A 21,084-nucleotide genomic window follows, 5' to 3' on the forward strand; every position below is an offset into this window, starting at 1 on the left:
AAGTCTGAAAGATAGACAGGGAAGGGCACCTAAACCCGAACCTGTCCTCTTGCTGCACTTGCCAATCAGCTGATGCAAAAAACAAGCAAAAAAAAAACACTTGGACCGTCGCACATGCACAAACGGTGCAGTGACATAATGGCAGGTCTTTGTAAACAACAAAGTTTATTTTTCATCACCAATCGGTGGCAGGATCGAGCTCTTTTATTTATTTCCAAAGTAGGAAAAAATATGAAGCTTGCTGAAGAGAGGCAGTAGAAAACAGCTGAGAGAAGCCCGATTAAACAAACTCCACGCGTGATGCATGCAGACGAATTAACAAGGAGCTGGCGACGGCGTTGTTGCTCTGGCGACGGCGTTTTGTTTAATTATAATTAAATTAATCACGAATATTCGTTTGGATTACAAGGATCTCCGCTCACACCATGCATGCATACGTGCGCGCACTAGATTTGAAATAGATCGTTTAGGTGACTCCACATTTCAAGTGGTACGTTGTTTTTATGGCGCTGATGGGGGATCCTTGCTTCAGCCATCAAGCGTTTGGCCTCTGATCGGACGGCGCGGGGAGCGCCACGTGCAACCGGAGCTACAGGGCGAGAGATCCAGGATCCTCACGTCGGCCATGGAAGCACTAGTTTCAATAACACACTTATGTTATGAGAAACCAAGACGGACACGCGATTAGGGTTCATGATTGGAGAAGAACCGCCGGCTGCAATGCATGCAACGGGAGAGTGCCACGAGGACCAGTAGGATTAAAGAGGGTAACCTTGTTTACGGCTCTGAAGAGAGGTATATTAGATGTTGCAATCTGAATTACCTCAAAAAAGGAAAAAAAAGAAGATGTTGCAATCTGAAGATAGCGCAAATGCAGCAACACAAGGCCGCCATCATGATGGTTTGACCGAGGCTTGGGAATTTAGGCATCTCTTGTGGACAACTCTTATCCATCTCATCGACCGTGTTTGCCTTTGCATCTCACCCTAATCACCACCGGATGGATAGGGTTTTTAGGTAAGAATAAGTTCCCCGGCCGTGTCCCCTTGATTAGCACCCCTCGTCTGGCCCGCCCGGATGATGACAACTACTGTGGTACATTCTTCTTTAACTCCTCGCATATGCTTCCTCCGTTTCTAGATATAAGTCTTTTTAAACATTTCAAATAAAATACAACATACGGATGCATGTAGACATATTTTAAAGTATAAATTCATTCATTTTACTTTGTATGTAGTCACTTGTTGGAATTTCTAGAAAAACTTATATTACAGAATAAAAATATTTCATTTTCCCGATAATAATCAAATACAGTAAAATAATTTGGTCCACGCACAATATTTTCACTTCACGTACGCCAAGTCAAGTTTAGAACACTGGAAGTTCACCACAACTATACTATGCAGAAAGAAAACGCGTTGCTTCAGATTTTGTAGAACAAAGAATTTCAAGTGGGCGGCAGATCAGACGTAGGCGACAAACCGGCGATCGGAGGCGGGGCTGACAGATATTCTCACTTCCGGCGCAAGACACGACATGTGCGCTCCCGTCCGTTGCGGCTCCGCGCGAAGAAAAACACAAGGCAATGCAGGCCCGTCACGTACGCCGGGACGTGGGTGATCATTGCACGGAAGCGTTTCGCTCGCGTCGCCGAGCAAACCTTTGTCCTCGCCGCCGACATGTCGGAGCTCGCGTCAGGGCGAAGGGACAACGGACGGGGCCACAGGGAATCCTCTTATAGCAACCATGGTAGAATCGACTGAAATTCATAATAATAATTGTAATATGATCGTTGTCACGTATGCAGAGGCGATACATACATAATCATCGCACGGAAGCCCTTGGCGTCGTGAGGCGAACCTTGCCCTCTGCTGTCCCGGCAAAGAGACGACGGGGAATCCTCTCCTCTGAGCGGCTTCGTAATAGAATCGTTATATATGGGACCAAATGCTATAATGACTGCCAACATGATCGTTGTCACGTACGCCTAGTCGACAGATGATCATTGCACGGAAGCGCTCCGCGTCGCGAGGCGAACCTTGTCCTCGCCGCCGTCGTGTCGGCGGTCGTGTCACGGCAAATGGACGACGGCGAGGGGCCGACGGAGCACTCTCGCTCACGACCTCCCAACCAACGGTCACTCGAGTTCACGACGCCCGATTGGCAAATCAGTGAGGGAGCCGCAGTTCGTTCGGGCTCCCGGCAATTCCATGCGTTCCGAGGACGAACTCGTTTGATTAGTATACAGTGATTATTGCACGATGATGATGATGATGCGTGCGGTTATCTTGGACCGGCGACTTGGTTCGGATTGAATCCAATCCAGTTTCATAATGACGAGTTGACATTTTCAAGTCACGGCTCTCACAAGTCACAGCAGTTACGAACTGCAGATTGACAGACGTCGCGGCATCTCGACTGAAGCAGTCAGCATCCGTCGTGATATGGGTGATGGGTCACAAGAAAATGGTTGCCGAACCTAACTCTTATTTTGTCAATGCGTTTCTGTCGCCGGTGCTTGCGAGGCAGCCATGCGAGAGCACTCAAAACGACCACATATATTCGGACTGTGAAAATCATTCAATACGGGTCTGTATCGGTCCGCATGATGGTCCAGACGTATCTTTTCTCGTAAACCCGAGACAAACCTCGGAGGCTTTGCGGGAGTCTGGACAGCAGACACGTAGGACTTAGACAGCCTCGGCCCACCCAAAACCTTTTCTGGACCCCGCGCCTCCATTCTCAATTTCTCTCATTTCTTGCCTTCGCCGCCGCTTCATCACCCTGGGCATCACGCAACATCCCTGCCGAAACTCTACGTCTCCGTCATCTCTAGCATTCCACCCGGTCTCCACTCCGCTTCTCCTCCGTCGTCGTTCAACCCATCTCCTCCGAGCACCCCGTCAGGTACCATCCGCTATTGCTATACTCACCATGCCCGGTAATTGTTCGATGAATTGGCGGAGCTAAAAAAGTTGTTCCTTTTTCTTTCAAGCAATGGATTCCGATTTGAAGTACATATACGAGCACTATGTTGAGTCGTACGACGGCCGTCCGACGAGGAAGACTACACGGATGAGACATCAATGATGCGGAGCGTGTGAAGGAGCATGTTCTCAATTTCAAGGGATCGATCAAGGGTCCTCGAGTGCTCAACCGCAGCAGGGCGCGCGACCATTTGACACTGGTGGGCAACTACTTTTCCCCTGATGCACTATTCACCGAGCATTTTCACTGGTGTTTTCGGATGCGCAAGATTGTTTTGATCGTTTTTACCATGGCGTCTGGTCCTATGATAAGTACTTCATCTTGAAAAAGGACACCGTGGGAATGATTGGGTTCTCCAGTTATCAGAAGTGCACGACTGCACTTCGGATGCTTGCATATAGCACGGCCGTTGATTCATGGGACGAGTACATACGGATGTCCCAGAGCACATGCAAAGATGTCATGGCCAGGTTTGCAACTGCCATGGTCGAGGCCTTTGGACCTCAATAGCTGAGAGAACTAATTGTGGCAGACACCGAGTGGCTCTTGGCAATTTCAAAAGCAAGAGGGTGGCCAGGTTTACTTGGATCCCTTGATTACGTGCATTGAAAATGAAAGAACTTGTGACGCCCGGATAATTAAGCTACAATGAAACTCTGCTAATGATGCCACGTCATCTCGATTACTGTTACTAATCTTGCGTTAATTCAAAACCGATTGAAATTCAAATTCAAAATTAAGCAAACAATAAAAGTTTTCAAATATTAAAAGTAAAATGTTCGGAGTGAACCAAATATTGCAAATGTAATTATGGTGGAGAAACCACACCTTTATAAAATGTTTAAATACTATGAGATGAATGAAACAGTAACAAGACAGCCCCAAATTAAATCATTTCATTTAAAGAAAATTCAGATGAAACTTTCTTGCCTCAAAACCTTTTCATGGCAGTGCTAAATATTGCAAAGTATTTATGTGGCACACATCTATATTTTACAAAAGTCTTTTTGTGGCCTGGCTATTTGCAAAACAGAAAAGAAATTATAAAAAAAAGAAACAGGAAAAGCTACTGTGGACTGGGCCTAAGTCCACAGTGCAGGCCCAGCCCACCAAGGGGTTTTCCCCTTCCTACTGCTCACCGGCGACGCGGTGGACGACCGTGCGACGTCCATGGCTCAGATCGACCCAGGGGCAGCCATCCGCCGCATCCCTAGCGACCTACAAGATCCCCTCGACCCCCTGGCGAACCCTAGATCGCCACTCCTCCCCTCCTTCGCTAGCCCCCTTTGTTTTCTTTGTCACCCGACACTGCCGCCGATGCACGGCTGTCGATCCCGCGGCCACCATGTTCCCCGGGCCTCGCAAGGGCGTCTGATAACTGCGCCACCATCGCCTACGTCGTCTGTGAGGAGCGATTTGAGCTGTAGCGATCTACTTCATCCCCATCGTCTCGGTCTTCTTCTTCGGCGACCACACGACGTCGCCGTTGATTCGCAGCGCCTCGACCCCCTCCGGCTACCCCGAGCCACTCCTCTGCATCCACAGTGAGCTGCCTCCCCATCTCCCGTTTCCTTTCCTGCTCGTGAATCCGTCGTTGTAGCCACCTACGCTCGCCGAGGCCACCATGGATGGGAGCTTCGCTCTAGTGTGCGCCTGCGATGCTACTGCTTGCTGCACCGTTGCCGCCATTTGCTGCAACTGCGCCCCTGCTCACCCGCGCCATCGCCCGCACTAGCGCTCGCCTTGCCTTCCCCGTGCGCACTGCTGCCTACCCCTTCTGCTGCTCGGGGCTGTTGGCTCGCCCGCCGCTACACTGCTGCCGGCCGCCCGTTGCGCCCTGGCCGCGGGGCCTGCAACGCCCGGCCACGCCCCGTGCCCGTCGCGCCCGTCCTGGCCTCCCCCTCACCCACTCTCGCGCCCCTGCTTCTCCTCCCTCGCCGCTGCCGCTGGAGACCGCAGCCGTCGCGTCCCGCTTTCCCCTCGCCGCCCCGACTCCGCCGAGCCGCCGCGGCCACCCTCTGCTTCGCCTCCAGCCTCCCTTGTCGCGCCCCACCAGCGCCGGCTACCGCCTGAGCCCGGCCCCGCCTGCTTCTGGCCATGGCCGCCGGTCCTCCTCTGCGAGGCCGTGCGTGCTGCCCAGCCACCGAAGGCCGGCTGTGACCCCCCCCCCCCCCCGCCCCCTCGTGCCAAGTGGGGCCGGCCCCTAAAAAGTAAATAAAAGAAATATTAGTGAAATAATTAATTATTTTAGTTAATTAATTATTTAGGATAATTAGTCTAACTACCCTATGACAGTGGCCCCTCACTTAAATACCCTATTAAAATAAAAGACAAGTCATTCTATCAACGACATGTAGGCCCCGCTGACCCTTTTGACCAGTCAATGTTGACTGGTCAACTGCTGAGTGTGCATGCTGGCTGGACCCCCTGGCCCACTGTCATACACTCTGGCAATTTCAGCACCAGGTGGCAAAGCTTTATTCTCTTTATTATTCGAATTAAACAATTTCAGAAATTCTAGAAAATCATTAAAACTTTGATAAATCATAGAAAATAAACCGTAGCTCGGATGGGAAAACTTTGTACATAAAAGTTGCTCAGAACGACGAGACGAATCCAGTTACGCAACCCGTTCGTCCGCCACACATCCCTAGCATAGCAAACACACAACTTTCCCCCTCCGGTTCATCTGTCCGAAAACGCGAAACACCGGGAATACTTTCCCGGATGTTTCCCCCCTTCGCCGGTATCACTTACTACCGCGTTAGGGCATACCTAGCACCACGTATTGCCTCGTTATGTTTTGTGATGCTTTGTTTGCTCCGTATTTACTGTTTCTTCCCCCCTCTTCTTCTCCGGTAGACCCCGAGACCGGCGCTGATGCCACCGAGTACGACTACGTCACCGACGACCCTTCTCCCTGTACAACAGAGCTCCCAGGCAAGCCCCCCCTTTGATCACTAGATATCGCCTACTCTTCTCTCAACTGCTTGCATTAGAGTAGTGTAGCATGTTACTGCTTTCCGTTAATCCTATTCTGATGCATAGCCTATCATTGTTGCTACAACTATTGATACCTTACCTGCAATCCTAATGCTTAGTATAGGATGCTAGTTTATCATCAATGGCCCTACATTCTTGTCTGTCTGCCATGCTATAATATCGGGCCGTGATCACTCAGGAGTTGATCACGGGTATATACTTATACATAATATATGATACTTGTGGTGATTAAAGTCGGGTCGGCTCGTAGGAGTCCCCGTGAGTGATTCCGATGTTGGGGGCTGAAGGGGCAGGTGGCTCCATCCCGGTAGAGGTGGGCCTGAGTTCCCGAAGGCCCCCGACGGTTACTTTGTGGCGGAGCGACAGGGCAGGTTGAGACCACCTAGGAGAGAGGTGGGCCTGGCCCTGGTTGGCGTTCGCGGTTATTTAAAAATAACACATTTAATGAGATCTTGGTATTTGATCTGAGTCTGGCTACTGGCCTATACGCACTAACCATCTATGCGGGGACAATTATGGGCACTCGACGTCGTGGTATCAGCCGAAGCCTTCGCGACGTCAGCAACTGAGCGGCGCACGCCGGATTGGACTAGAACGCCTGCTAAGCTAGGTCTGCTTCCGGCCGCCCACGCAACGTGCAGGTGTGCTAAGGGCGATGGGCCCAGACCCCTGGGCGCTTAGGTTTAGACCGGCGTGCTGACCTCTCTGTTGGTCTAGGTGGGGCTGCGACGTGTTGATCTTCTGAGGCCGGGCATGACCCAGGAGAGTGTGTCCGGCCAAATGGGATCGAGCATGTTGGGTTATGTGGTGCACCCCTGTAGGGAAGTTAAACTATTCGAATAGCCGTGATCTTCGGTAACAGGACGACTTGGAGTTGTATCTTGACCTTATGACAACTAGAACCGGATACTTAATAAAACACACCCTTCTAAGTGCCAGATACAACCGGTGATCGCTCTCTCACAGGGCGACGAGGGGAGGATCATCGGTTAGGATTATGCTATGCGATGTTACTTGGTGAACTTACCATCTACTCTCTTCTCCTGCTGCAAGACGGAGGTTACCAGAAGCGTAGTGTTCGAGAGGACTAGCTATCCCCCTCTTATTCCGGCATTCTGCAGTTCAGTCCACATATGATAGCCTTATTCCAGTTGATACCAATGCATACATATGTAGTGTAGCTCCTTGCTTGCGAGTACTTTGGATGAGTACTCACGGTTGCTTTCTCCCTCTTTTCCCCTTTCCCTTCTACCCGATTGCTGCGACCAGACGTTGGAGTCCAGGAGCCAGACGCCACCGTCGACGATGACTACTACTACTCGAGAGGTGCCTACTACTACGTACAGCCCGCTGACAGCGACCAGGAGTAGTTTAGGAGGATCCCAGGCAGGAGGCCTGCGCCTCTTTCGATCTGTATCCCAGTTTGTGCTAGCCATCTTATGACATCTTGTTTAACTTATGTCTGTACTCAGATATTGTTGCTTCCGCTGACTCGTCTATGATCAAGTTCTTGTATTCGAGCCCTCGAGGCCCCTGGCTTGTAATATGATGCTTGTATGACTTATTTTATTTGTAGAGTTGTGTTGTGATATCTTCCCGTGAGTCCATGATCTTGATCGTACACGTTTGCGTGTATGATTAGTGTACGATTGAATCGGGGGCGTCACAGAACTGCCTGAAGGCTTTATAAGGGCAATATCGGGGTCATGTTAAGAAGCTCATCATCATTTTGAAGCAGTTGCATCACATGATCTTTAGATTTGGCATGCTTTCTTTGGCATCCTTGTGTCTCACAACAACATCAATGTGCCGCAACGATCACCGTTGTTTGCGAGGCCGACAGAAGAAAAAGCTCCTCCTTGCCACTATAATGTCAATGGACGGTACCTATTCTTCGTGGTCTACCTTTGTCAGCACCATCTCTAATCCAGTTGGCTAGAAAAAAGTCTCACTTTGCCCAAAGACAAGAAACAGCTAGAAAGGATGTCGAGAGGGCATTTGGAGTTCTGCAGGCCCGTTTTGTAGTGTGTCTGTGGACCTGCTAAACAATGGGATCCGGAGACTTTGTGAGAGGTGATGACATGTTGTATGATCATTCACAATATGATCATCGAGGATGAGGGTGAGGATGCCGCCGCAACTCTAAAATTTGAGAACATGGGTGATCTTATCGAACTTCCAGACCAGAATCCGACCACATTTGAAGAGTGTATTAAAATTTCATCAACAACTTCGACATCAACCAACTCACGAGCAGCTGAACAAATATCTGATTGAGCATCAGTGGACGGTTAAAGGGAACAACAATGTTGGAATGTAATATTTAAACTTGTTTAAATTTGAACTACTACTGCATGCGGCTATTTAAATGTCTGAACTCTATGTATGCGGGTACTGAAACGTGCGGGCTCTATCAGAAAAATTTAGGGAGGCAGGACGTATGTGTGCGACGTTGGATGTCGGCCTTCCGCAATACGTGTCTATGGACGGATGCGATACAAAATTTACGGGTTGTCGTTGGAGATGTCCTTAGGGTTCATGATTGCAAGAACTGTTACTTGCAAAACCGGCAGAGAGAGAGTCACTAGGATCAACTGGATCTACCAGGATAGCACTGTTCAATAGTAGGTTCCGCGAGAAAACTCTTAGAGCATGTTCAATGCTGGACGCTTGAAGAGGCGCTTAGGAAGGAAAAAAATAAATATCACAAAATAAAAAAATACCTAAGCGCCTCACCCTCTCAATGCTAAGCGCTAACTTCAAGCGCTAATTACAACCACGTACGCCTGGCGGAGCGAAGAAAAGAGGCCTAGCGCCCGATGCAAACCTTTGCATCGATGCCACACCTGGAGCTAGGATTTGATGGGCTAACTGCTAAGGAAATCGTTTAAAATAAACCGACTGATCAACGCGCTCCGTAAGTCGCCTTTAACGTTCGCCACGTGTTTGGTGGGCCCAACAAGCTGCTTATCCTTTCATTCCCTTATCTCTTTCCTGCACGCGTTGAGCTGCTCGTTTCTTCTCCTCGTTTTTCTTCTTCCTGCGGCACAACACAGCCATGGCAGCGCCATCGGCACCAGTGCCGGCCCGCCACCACTCGCGTTTCTGGTATGCCTGCTCCTACACGCCATGCTCTTCGCCGCTGCTGCAAACCGCCGTCGCCTCGCGTCGCTGCACCGCTGCTCCACTGCAGCTCCGGCGAAGCAGCCTGCGCCGTCGTTGTCGTGCGCTGCATCGCAACTTCCGCCATGGCCGCCGCGTGCTGCATTGCAGCATCCGCTGTCATCGCCGGCGCTGCAATGAAGCGCGGCCGGGGCTGCAATGGAGCGCCGCCGGGGTCGTTGGAGCTCCGCCGCGGCTGCATTGGAGCTTCGCCGATGGCTCAGTGCAGCGCCGCAGTGGCTCGATGCAACGTCGCTGGCGGCTCTCGAGGGAAGCTATTGGTGTTGCATTGGAGCGCTCGCCGTCGGCTCCATTGCAGCTCCGCCGGAGCGCTCGCCAGCCGCTAGACGTAGCGTTTTGGTGTTGCTATGGAGCTCTCATGGCGGCTCTCTGGTGCTGCGGCGACATGCGGTGCTGTGAGATCGAAGCACGGGGGCTGGTTGAACGCGACGCGAGAGAGAAGGGTCAGCGACTCGGCGTGCGTTGATGTATCAAGAGTTGGAAAGAATGGATCGCACGGCTGGCGACCCGACTGTTTTCGCTAGGAAATAAGTCGGATGATTTGTAGTAGTCGCCGACTGCTAATCGGCCGGGAAATCAATAGAAAATATATCCTGGCGTCCGTTTAAGCATCTGACGTTGGAGATGCCCTTAACCACCTCATCGACCATGTTCACCTTTGCATCTCCTCGCAACTAATATTTCCCGAAAAAAAAATCTCTCTGTAATTAGTCACCGCCAAGTGGGGTTTTTTATCTTCTTCTCTTTTATGAAGAGAGCCCCTCTTCGATTTTCATTATAAAAAACACAATGTCTTCTTGATTACAAAGCTAAAAGGACATAACCAAGAGGCAGGAGCTGCCACGAGAGAGGGAGTCATCCCTCCCTCCTCCCAGCAACCTACATAGACATGCCTCACACACAACACAGGCCTCGGAGTGTTAACCTAGAACGGGCAAAACGTGCCCTGACCGCAACATCCAGATAGAACCAAACATTTTTATGTCAGACACATAAAAGTCTTTACGACACAGCAGGAAAAGCAAGCTAACTAGGCTGCTGAAAGAAAGATCTTCATCTCCAGCAAGGAGAAAGTGGCCACTTCATCCTTCAAGTCTTGAACCTGTTTAACCTGTCTTACTCCCGTCGTCATTCGCTTTATTCTTCCTTGATTTTTCTGCAAGATATTTCAATCATGTAACCATTTTATGATCGTATTAACCGAAACACATGGGTCAGTTGACCCTATTATTGTCAAACACAACTTTGTTTCTAAGTTTTCAGATAGGGTTCTTATCTTATGTAAGAAGGATCAGTTCCGCGGCCGGGTCCCTGATTAGCACCCTCCGTCTGGCCCTGGATGACAATTTCTCAACTCTGACGTACGAAATGAAGACAAACCGGCGATCGCTGGAAAATATTCTTGCCGCTCGTTCCAGCTCTTCAGAGGAACGCCAACGGGCAGGCGCGTCACGTTGAGACGTGAGACCATCATTGCACGGAAACGAACCTTGTCCTCGCCGCCGTCATATCGGAGATCACGTCACGCCGAAGCAATCAGGGAAGACGCAGCAATAATTCTCCAAGAAACGAACTCGTCTGATGGTAATTGTCACACGGTAAGCCATCCTGTGACACAACAATTTTGGTGTAGATTCAACCCAACTCACACCGCTTGGCGTAGATCAACAACAATTTGTATAGGACAAAGTCAACATTTCAAGTCACAGCTCACAAATTACTAACAAAAAGATGGCGGCATTTCGACTGAAGCGGCTAGCTTAAGCAGCTTCTGTGCTATAGGTCAAAAATGGTAGCCGAACCTACTCCGACAACTTTGTCGACACATTCCTTCCTTGTGCTCTCTGCTTCTCATGGCACAACACAGGGACTAGGACCTGTGATGTGGCACTGTTTGCAGGCCAAGCAAGAGGCTGCTTCCTGATCTTCTTATCGTTCCTGATCTTCACCGGTATCTTGTGCGTCGACAGGTCGACACTTTGAGGGCGGCCAGCACCTCCTCCTGCTTTGAGGCGTCGAGGCTTCGTCCCTGCAGCGCCAACACAGTTTCTCCCCGTGTAGCTCTTCTCCGTGGTAATCACCTGCAAGCGGATGAATCCACGACGCGGTCGCCGAAGATGTGCACCGTCCGCGGGTTGGGCCCGCGGGAGATGACGCAGGTGTAGTCCTCGGACGACGGCCCGTCCTCCGACTCCTCGGCCGCCCCCGCGCGGGCGGCGCGCAGCGGCAGCCATGAGCTCTTGTTCTTGACGCCGAACTCCACGCGCCGGTCCAGGGAGCACGACCTGACAAGAGCCGGCGCCTGCGCTCTGACGGTGCTCCGGAGGACGCTCTTCCTCCGCTGGGCCTCGTGGGCGCAGTCGAGCACGTCGGCGAGCCCGTGCGGGCCCGCGCACCCGTCGCACCACGGCCGGCGCTTGCCCCCGCCGGCGTCCACGGTCGAGCCGAAGGCCGCTGATGCGTCCAGCACGGAGGTCGGGCTCATGGCGTAGGCGGCCGTCGTCTCGGAGTCCCGCGCGGGGCTCCCAGTGATGACCGCGGCGCGGTCGCCGGCAGGGAGCGACGACGAGTGAAGCAGCCTCGGCGCGGCGAACAACGGCGCGCGAGCAGCAAAAGCAACAGTAGCAGCAGCCTTGCCGCCGGCGTCGCACGGGGCCGTGGAAGAGTTGCCGGCGTGCTGCGCGCATGCGGCGCCGTTCATGGACCTGGACCTCCTCCTGAGGATCATCTCCTGGACCTTGGATCTGAACATGTCAAGAGCCAGCCTGACAGAAGAGCCAAACCCCGACGCTTCCCTCCCGGAAAGAACCGATCAGCGGCTTGCAGCAGAGAAGATCAAGCAAGCGCAAGCTAGCTGGTGAATTGTTCCTTCCCTCTCGAGTGTCACCGGGCGAGAAGAAGACGAAGATGACGAGGGAGAGAGAGAGAGAGAGAGAGAGGTGTGGGAGATGGCAATGGGGGCGGGTGGTGATCTTAAAGAAGGGCCGGGCCGGGCTCCCCCTCTCGGACTCCACTGATGTCATCGTAGGTTTGGTTTGTGTGTGCTCTGCTTGCTTCCAAAACTGCATGTCCCTATCGTCAGTTTTATCACCACTGCAAATATTTCTCTTCTTTTTGTAGAAGAGAGTTTGCGATCGTTTTCAGTTTTCACTGGCCTGGGCTGGGCTGGGCTGGGCGTCTTGTTGTGTGTGTGGCGACGAACCGTGCCCAATTAGCGAGCGCTATGCACACAAGGACGGATTCCATGATGAATGGCAGGTGGATTTGCTGTCGACCAACGGGAGGTGCGGCAGAATCCCCCAATTCGCCGGTGCTGGGTCACACGATATTCAATCATTGATCCCGCCATTGTTCGAATTGAAAGATTTAGAGTCCACAGACTTTAGAAATAAGCGATTCTTTGATTGGCCCATTTCTTAATTTCGGTGTCTCTCCCTTTTCTCTGCTCGCGAGAGCATTGCGCAGAAATAAGTTATCAAGATCCTCTCTCCAAAAAAAAATGTCAGGAACGCAACAGTATATGGGTGAGCAATTCTGAAATTACTTCGGACTAAGGACGGCGCGGCTTGCTTGAAAATGAAAACTAAGTGACTTACAACGTATTATATATTTTTGTTTACCAAAGAGAGCAGGACCGCAGGAGTAGAAGTCCTCCTATCCCCAACCGCTTGCTTGCACTTGTTTGCTTCTGAATTCATCTCAAAGAAAACAAAAACCGTTTGCTTCCCTCCCTTCTCCACCGTCCCCGGACGATTTTTTGTCCAAAAGGACCCCCTGCCAAACGCTATTGCCAAAAAGGACTATCTGCAAATAAAAACGTCAAAAAGGACCCCCTCACTAGTGGCGGCAGGCGCGGCAGGCGACACGTGGCACCTGCCGCCACGCCAGGAGGCGGCGGGTCCTGCCGCCACCGCAGGAGGCGGCCGCGCGGGTCACAACGGGTTCTTGCACAGTGCAACAGCTGGAACGGAATGGGCCAGGAGCGGTGGGCCCGGCCGCCACTAGGTGAGGTGGCGAGAGCTGCCGTTGTCGCTCCCCGTCCGACAGCCTCTGCTGCGCGTAGGCCGAGGCGTGGGCCAGACCGCCACCGGAGGAGGCGGCATCTTTCTTCCTTCGCACGCCCGACACCTTTCCTGTTGCAAATGGCGCTGATTCCGGTGTGCAACAGCGACGCTGACGGCGGTGATTCCCACGTGCGGGAAAATGCACGCTGATGCCTTGCTTTAGGTTCTTTCGCGCGGGAATCAGTCCTGCTTTAGCTTCTTTTGCCTCGGCAGATGGGACAACACTGTGAGAATCGCTCCGGCTATTGCTTGAGCGGATGCGACGGCATCAGTCACTCGATGCGGGAAGTTGTTGTGCCGACACTACAGGGATTCTAAAATTTACCGCTTAATTTTCTCGCCATTATTTATCGTCTGAGCTTATAAAAGGAGACACCGAGGCTCTCGTCCAGCCATCCTTGAAATCGCCACTGCGCAAAGTGTATAACACATTTTTTCAGTCGGTATGAGTTTGCCTTGTTCGGATCAAAGCATTAGGCCGAGGAAAATGAAGAAGGCAAGTTTGCCTCCGGGGGTGGCAGTCCTGCGGTGTTGGTGTGGCGATCTTTGCAAGGTGAAGGAGGTTACATATTTTTTAGATTGGTTGGGCATGAAGTTTTTCATGTGCGCCAATTATGAGGAAGATCCACCCATAGCTATTTCAGAGTACGACAAGCCTCCGGTATGCTTTAACCATCACAAATAAATATTGCTGGTGTTTTGATAGATTCTTTAATAACATTCTTGTTTCTTGTTGTAGTCTCCTCCGCCTCTGTGCATATACTATCGTTGGATTGACACGGAGATGCCGGCTTGGGTAGTGACTGAGATTCGTGAAAGAAGTCGCCGTGCGTGGAATAGTTTCTATGCGGAAGAGCGACGCGAGAAGGCGGAAGCTGAGGAGAAAGCAGAGGAAGAGAGAGAGAGTTAAAAGAATATTATGCGGAGCAACACCGTTTTTTCAGGATTTAGGAAAGAAAAACAGGGAAGAGGCTCGTCGCATGGAGGAGCAGGAACGACAGCGAAAGGAGACTCGTGAGGCAGAGAGGCAGAGAAAGAAAGAAAGGGCTCGTGAGGCCAAGGCAGCAGAAGAAGCTGGCGATGGAAAAGAAAAATATCCACGCTGGACTCAGTAGATTCCTGTGGTAGTATTTTAAATTTCGCAATCATTTGTATCTTTATTTCTATAGTTTAATGTAGCTTTATTTCAGTAGTTAAAAGTAGCTTTATTTCAATTCTACGATGTATCTTATTTTCAGTTGTACCGTGTTGTAATGGAAAAAACATAAAGTTTTAGAATAAAGTAGTGGCATTTTCTTGCCCTTCAATAATATCGAACATCGTGCAACAACTATAGAATGAAATTAAGATAGAACATAATGCCCTACAATAAGAGAGTACAAACTAATAGTGCAAGTACATCTGAATTAAAGGGTAGAACTGGAATACAGCTTAAAAACTACATGAAGGCATCATTGTCATCCTCCGTGGATGCAGAACTCTTGCGCTTCGAGGATGCAGAACTCATACCCTTGGACGATGCAGAAATCTTGCCCTTCGAGGATGCAATACTGTTGCCCTTAGACGATGCAGAACTCTTGCCCTTAGACGATGCAGAACTCTTGCCCTTAGACGATGCAGAACTCTTGCCCTTTGACGATGCAGAACCCGAAAGCGGCGGCATGAAGATATCATCTTCGTCCTCGCTCTCCTCAGTCCATAAAAATGGATGCTTTTCTGCAGTCCTTCTAAAAGTTTCGCTCTTCGGCTCCACTACCTTCTTCCACCTTCCATTCAACCTAAGAAGTTCTTTACGCACCTCCTCATAGGTCCTTTCAGGTCACCCAGACCTACGTAATTGGTGAGCCAACTCATTCATTATGGTGTCACTACCGATGAGTTCGTCCCATGAAACTATCCTATTGTCCATCCTGAAATCGGTAGCTAGCCTAAGAAGAGTCCTGCTCATCTCAGGGTGAAAACTACGATCGAAAGGATAATGGGACATCTCGACTACACTACACTCGAATGCTTATCCACCTCCATCTGAAGGGGGTTTTATAGGTAGAGAGGAGAAAATGGCGGGAAAGAACGACTGCGGTATGGCGGGAAAGGGTTGGCGGGAACATATGGCGGGAAGGGGTTGGCGGGAAACGGGTGGCAGGAAGATATGGCGGGAAACGGGTGGCGGGAACATATGCAGGGAAAGTGTTGGCGGGAAAATATTGAGGGGAAAGGGTTGCCTGAAAATATTTTTTTTTTCAATGTCTAAGATGGACAATGTTTGCACAGTATTCATCAGCCAATTTTTTTTAAAAAAAATCATTTCGGCCTAACATAAGCCGAAGAGTGGAGCGGGATAGTATGTCGGGAGATATAGGCGGGAAAAAATGTTCCTGGCTGGTGCATTTTTATTTCAGCATACATAGATGTTCAAATCGAAAAGTATGATACTGACATATGTAGATACAATGGGTCGCACACGTGGATAGATGAATCACCCTACTTTCCGACGACCACCTGGCCTTTCCTTACGACCGGAAGGCGACAAACGATTAGGTGGCCAAGTTACACGAAGACCGCGGCCGTACTCCAATTCGGCTTCATGTGTCTGCGAGTCCTGCGTAGGTGGTGGAGTCGCGAATCCTTGTTGCGAACCTGAAGCGTAATTGTAGGTGTATGGTTGTGACTCCGCAGGGATAAAAGATGGGCCAATAACGTCCCCTCCGAAGAACTCTGTAACTAACCGTGTCGCCATGATCATGTGATGCTCCCAGGACGCCTGTGTTGACGCCCCGTTGGGTGTTCTCATCGTCCCAATTAATATCAGGTATGTCCTGCACATAGAAACATTGTAAACAAACTGTTAGAGGATAATATATGATAACATTGTAAATGCATTAAAATGTAAACATGACTACCTGATCAGATCCCTCGCCTGTACTGTCTGGCCATGGTACGTGGTGCTGGTTTAAATCTGGTACACGAGTCTCCTTGGGCATGGGGATCCCTCGCGTGGAGAGATACGACTGAGATCCCTCACCTTGGGTGTATGCATCATATCCTGTGTACGCATATGGGTTAGGGGAAAGAGTCTGCTCGGGCATTGAATCCAAGCCCGTGCCATGGTCCTGAGATGTCTGCTCCTGACAAAGCTGCACCGAAGAAGAGCGATGCAGTGGCAGAGATGAGTCATGTCGTGGAAATGTCGTTCTAGTACTCGGACCCTCCCACCACTGCCCATGGCTCGTACGCGCCTCGCTCGGTCTGAACGACGGCGCCGCACTTGGTCTGGCTGACCTCGCTACCGGCATGTTATACGCTCCAGTGACAACATCGTCGCCTCTACTGCATCTGAACTTTGTTGCCATGTATTGTTGAAAACGTTTCTGGAATGACGGGTGAGCTGGGCCCTGGGCCGGCATGCTGTCCGTAGCCATCTGCCCTACTTCGTTGCAACTTTCAAGCTGAACAATATTTGGATTTTATTTAGTTCAAATGATTTTGAAATGATGAACCTAAAAAAGTTACAAGTGATTACCATCTGGTCACGATAGTAAGCTGCATGCAGCTCAATATGTCTCTGCGCCTGCTCCTCCTGTGTGAGATGTGTTGGTATAGTAGCTGGCTGACTGGCCAGGCTAGCACGTGTGTTCATGCAGTACCACTGCTTGTACGCTTGATCTGTACTTCCATCATACGGTCTGCAAAATTAAATAATTACATAAACCGTTGGGATGAAAGCAAAGCATCTTCACGCATTGTATGATCATCGTAATAAAATAATATAAATAAAATATACCTAAGTTGATGCACTATATCTGCTAGCGCTTCATTTTCCCACTTGTGTATCCATTCAATGTTTTGCTCCCTCCAATCGTATAAACTCCAACCCCTGCCCATATTGGTTAGCCTGCAAATTATGTAACAAAGTGTGAGTTTAGTAAATTAAAATAGACACTAACTATTTAGGGAGGTCACATCTTATGGGTTTCCTCATTGATACGTCTTGGAAAAGGTGGTGGAATTTCTTGATAGAGACCGAACTGTCTCATTACACGCTTTGGGTTGTAAGGCTCAACACACTACAGGAACAATAAGTTGCAGCGAGTCAGCCAGAATGCACTATCGCTCAACATGCCTAGTGTGAAGGGTCGAGCATCAAAGACCATTTGTAGCTGGTCCTGAGTCCACGGGTTCCATGTGACTTCTACCTCATCAAGTATCTCAAACTTCTGGTGGTACATAGGGTAACAATTTTTTGCAATATCTGGAGACCAACGTTTCCGTGCCTTTGTCCATCTGGTGGCCATAGTTGCGCAGCCATCCTTGCTAAAGTCGTATGGGTGTATAGGTTGTACTATATGAGGTCGTCCTACAGTGAGGTATTCCCAGGACCACAACTATAGAAACTCGTAGGCGATATAAAGTAATGGAGCTTTTTGTGCGAAAGAGCTTTTTTGCATGGCATCACACAAGCCTCTGTATGTATGAGATGGCATGGCAGAACCGAAGCTGTATTTTAGCTGCTCGGGTAAAGGTTCATCTACCATATTCTCTGCAATGTAGATGAGACCAGGGACAACAACGTCCCCATGTGAATTTGGAAATAGAGTCCCGAGGAGCCACAACAAATACGCAAACAGATGTCTTTTTCTCGTCTCCTCATTGACGAAGCTAGATAAAATACGAAAGTTATCATGAAGCCAGACGAGTGGGATGCCCCGATGGCCACCAGAACGTTGTGATTCTGACATTTCCATCCCAAGACGAGCTGCTATATCTAATGCCCAAGATGGAGACACTCGTGGAGAGACTAACGGCTCACCTCTAATTGGTAGAGCAGTGATCATAGAAACATAGTACACTACTAAATTTTCCATAGTACCTAACCACCATACATGTTTACATTTCAAATAATTAGTAACTGAACATTTAGTAACGATGACAACATTTACATATCATACGACTAAAATAATAACCGTATTTTCGTTATAAATATTCGGTTTGTTTTTAGAATCATTTGCTTAGACTTAAGGGGTTGTCTGGTTAATGGGTATTTAAAGATCTCTTTTTTCTCAAACTCGTCTACGAGTGTAACAAACTAAAACTCTGTTTGTTTTTCTCTAACTACCCAAAAATATCCTAAAATGGTTCTCGTAACATGCAAAAACTTAGCTTTTGGCAATACGACCATTAGTAAAAAAATGGTTTTCTACATAATTTTCTTACAACAGGTTATGGCAAAACTGAGGGTAAGTACTCGCTATCCAAACAACCACTAAACATAATATTACGATAATAACATTTTAATATCATATGAGTAAAATATTTAATTTCTTCCGGCTTTATATAATGTTTTTCATATCATATGATAAAATTCTTTATTTACAAATAATAATATTTGCAACAGCATGCACATTTTCACAACAGTACATCAATATAAAAAATATTAAAAAAAATTATGGCGTCATTTTATACCTTAGCTCCAATGTGGATGTGCTTGCGAATGCAATTAAGCGTCCAAATAGTTCGAATAAATATCCGTCACCAGTAATATATAAACGGAGTCAACCTATTATCACATGAACATCAATATTACACACGAATTTTTTCAATCATGTCATGGGACAGCGAAGATGGTAACACAATAAATATCCGTCAAAAGTATGAAAATAGCACTTGCATGTATGTGGTATCACCTCAAAAGGGACAGCGAAGATGGTAACACAATTTATTCAATCACGTCATCTCCTCCTTGTTTGCTACCAAGATGAATTATTTTACCTAATTACATACATCATTAAGTACATTAGCACCTAATCTTAACATATAAAATTTAGATTATTGCGACATAACAAAGTAGACCTACGGTTTCCTAACCATAGACTTATTAATAAACATACCACATGCAATGAACAATTACAGTGCAATTTTTTCTTAATTACCCTATTAAGAGCTTCTCGCATGTCAATACAAATGGACGCAGCTAACATTGATACAACATCTTCAACCTACTCTTATCAAAAAAATAGTTTAAATGTTGTATCTATCGTCTGAATTTTTTCGTAACCTCTAAGCACTAACATCGCATAGCTAATGACGAGCTAAATGACTAACTAATTACCACCGTGCATGCACAAAAAATCCATGTATTGCAAAGCTCGTACCTTGATCTCCCCCTTCGTACTTCACTTAGCACGGCAAATCCTACTCCAGAAACTCCAAATGACTCCTTCAAGTGCTGAAATAATGCCTAAAACAACATAGAATACACACTTAGAAACTAATCAAACAGAACAAAAACATCATGCATGCGAACAAAACCAACAAAAATGGATAGATCTCACCGTAATCTATCTTTTCTTCAACTTCACCATCTTCGAAAACCAACTCTAAATCGGCCAAAATCACGAGTGAAAGTGGCTACCAAGTATTTCCTTCTGTGTATTCTTGTAGACTTAGAGAGAGCAGAGAGGCAGTGAAGGCAACCATAGATATTCGAGAGAGTGTATGCGCAGGCGCAGTTATGCGTACATAAAGAAGAGGAGCACTGTATTATCGGCAGAACGAGCTAGAGCTTACCTACCACAGCCTCGGATTCCAGCATCGCGGTGTCTCATCACACGCAGCAACTACAACGATGTCGGGTGTGCGGCAGGTAGCGGAAATCACGCAGGCGGGAATCTGATTCCAAATTACAAAGCATCAGCGTCACCTCTACTGCAGAGAGCAAAACAATATGGAAATCACGCTCTTGGGTGCTGTCACCTCAGCTGCAGCATCAATTTCCGAAATCATGGGAATGAGCGCCGTCTGCCACAGTGTTGTCGGCTACTGCTGCCGCCTACTACGGTGGCGGCCGGGCCCGCGCCTCGCCTTCCGTGCAGCTGCTTTTGTCTGCCTGCGGGCGACATGGGCAGCAGAGGCCGCCTCACCCGGTGGTGGCGTGGCCCACCAGCCTGGCCCGTTACGTCCCGGCTGCTGCCGCTGTACCTAATCCGTTATACCACGAGCAGCCGCCTCCTGCTGTGGCGGCAGGGCCCACCGCCTCCTGGCGTGGCGGCAGGCGCCACGTGTCGCCTGCCGCCATGGTCTAGGGGGTTCTTTTTGTCAAATATATCCATGGGTAGTCTTTTTTAACAATTCTATTGGCTAGGGATCCTTTTGGATAAAAAATCTCCCCGGACGTCCCCCAGCAGGCTGCACCACCAAGTCGTCTCCCGCCACGTCGGGAAAACGACGGGAGATGTCGCCATAATGTGGCGTCCGATCAACCTGATTTGGGGGCATATGACGACCCCCACAGACATAGAGCGGGCCTGTGCGCGTGGGCCACCGTGTTTTTTTTCTAATGATGATGATGATGATGCGTGTGGGTCAGATTAGTCGCCGGGATAAGGCAGTGAGTAACTCGTCGCCTTTCACCGTGTGGATAAACTCTGGCTCTCAAGGTGAAGGAGAAGCAGAATGAAAACGCAATTTGAACTGCACCCTTGGACGAGCAAGCGAGCGAGCGAGCGAGCGAGCGTCGGTGCTGCAGACAGCACAAAATTCTGCCTGCCGTCCCCTGCGCGGCGGCCCGGCCGGCGCGCGAGCCCACGCCTCTCGCCGGGAATGGCAGGCGTGTCCCGGCCCAATTATTGGACCTCCGGAAGAGTTGATTTGATTTCTACTCAGTAGTACTATATATATGTTTTTTAACTTCTTTGTGGAGTGGTAGCAATAGTAGTATATAGGTTTTGTGAGTAGGACGACAGCCTAGCCTGACGGTTGAGTGGTTGGGATCGGGGCACGCAGTTTTCTGCCACACCCGGCCGGCCGGTAGTTTCATGACGTCCTTTTAATTGATCAGTGTTCGGTGTAG

General features: G+C 49.2%; 3 protein-coding genes across 3 annotated transcripts; 1 reads left to right on the forward strand and 2 right to left on the reverse strand.

Annotated features, from left to right (window-relative positions):
- Positions 1 to 10,783: 10,783 nt before the first annotated feature.
- LOC125510585 (uncharacterized) lies at positions 10,784 to 12,190 on the reverse strand. Its single transcript, XM_048675805.2, has one exon. The coding sequence runs from the start codon at positions 11,924 to 11,926 to the stop codon at positions 11,252 to 11,254; it is 675 nt and encodes a 224-aa protein (XP_048531762.2). The 5' UTR covers positions 11,927 to 12,190; the 3' UTR covers positions 10,784 to 11,251.
- A 1,493-nt stretch (positions 12,191 to 13,683) lies between these two features.
- On the forward strand, positions 13,684 to 14,353 carry LOC147972897 (uncharacterized). The gene is made up of 3 exons (XM_087524495.1): positions 13,684 to 13,899; positions 13,978 to 14,143; positions 14,190 to 14,353. The coding sequence occupies exons 1-3, from the start codon at positions 13,684 to 13,686 to the stop codon at positions 14,351 to 14,353; spliced, it is 546 nt and encodes a 181-aa protein (XP_087380621.1).
- Positions 14,354 to 15,714: 1,361 nt separating this feature from the next.
- LOC147972898 (uncharacterized) lies at positions 15,715 to 16,906 on the reverse strand. The gene is made up of 4 exons (XM_087524496.1): positions 16,759 to 16,906; positions 16,139 to 16,684; positions 15,987 to 16,054; positions 15,715 to 15,955 (listed from the first exon to the last, which is right to left on the reverse strand). Exons 1-4 carry the CDS (start codon positions 16,873 to 16,875, stop codon positions 15,715 to 15,717), a joined length of 972 nt encoding a protein of 323 aa, XP_087380622.1. The 5' UTR covers positions 16,876 to 16,906.
- Between the last annotated feature and the right edge of the window lie 4,178 nt (positions 16,907 to 21,084).

This window comes from Triticum urartu, chromosome 5A, assembly GCF_056163025.1.
Source record: "Triticum urartu cultivar PI428250 chromosome 5A, HENAU_Tu73, whole genome shotgun sequence".
NCBI classification, from domain to species: domain Eukaryota; kingdom Viridiplantae; phylum Streptophyta; class Magnoliopsida; order Poales; family Poaceae; genus Triticum; species Triticum urartu.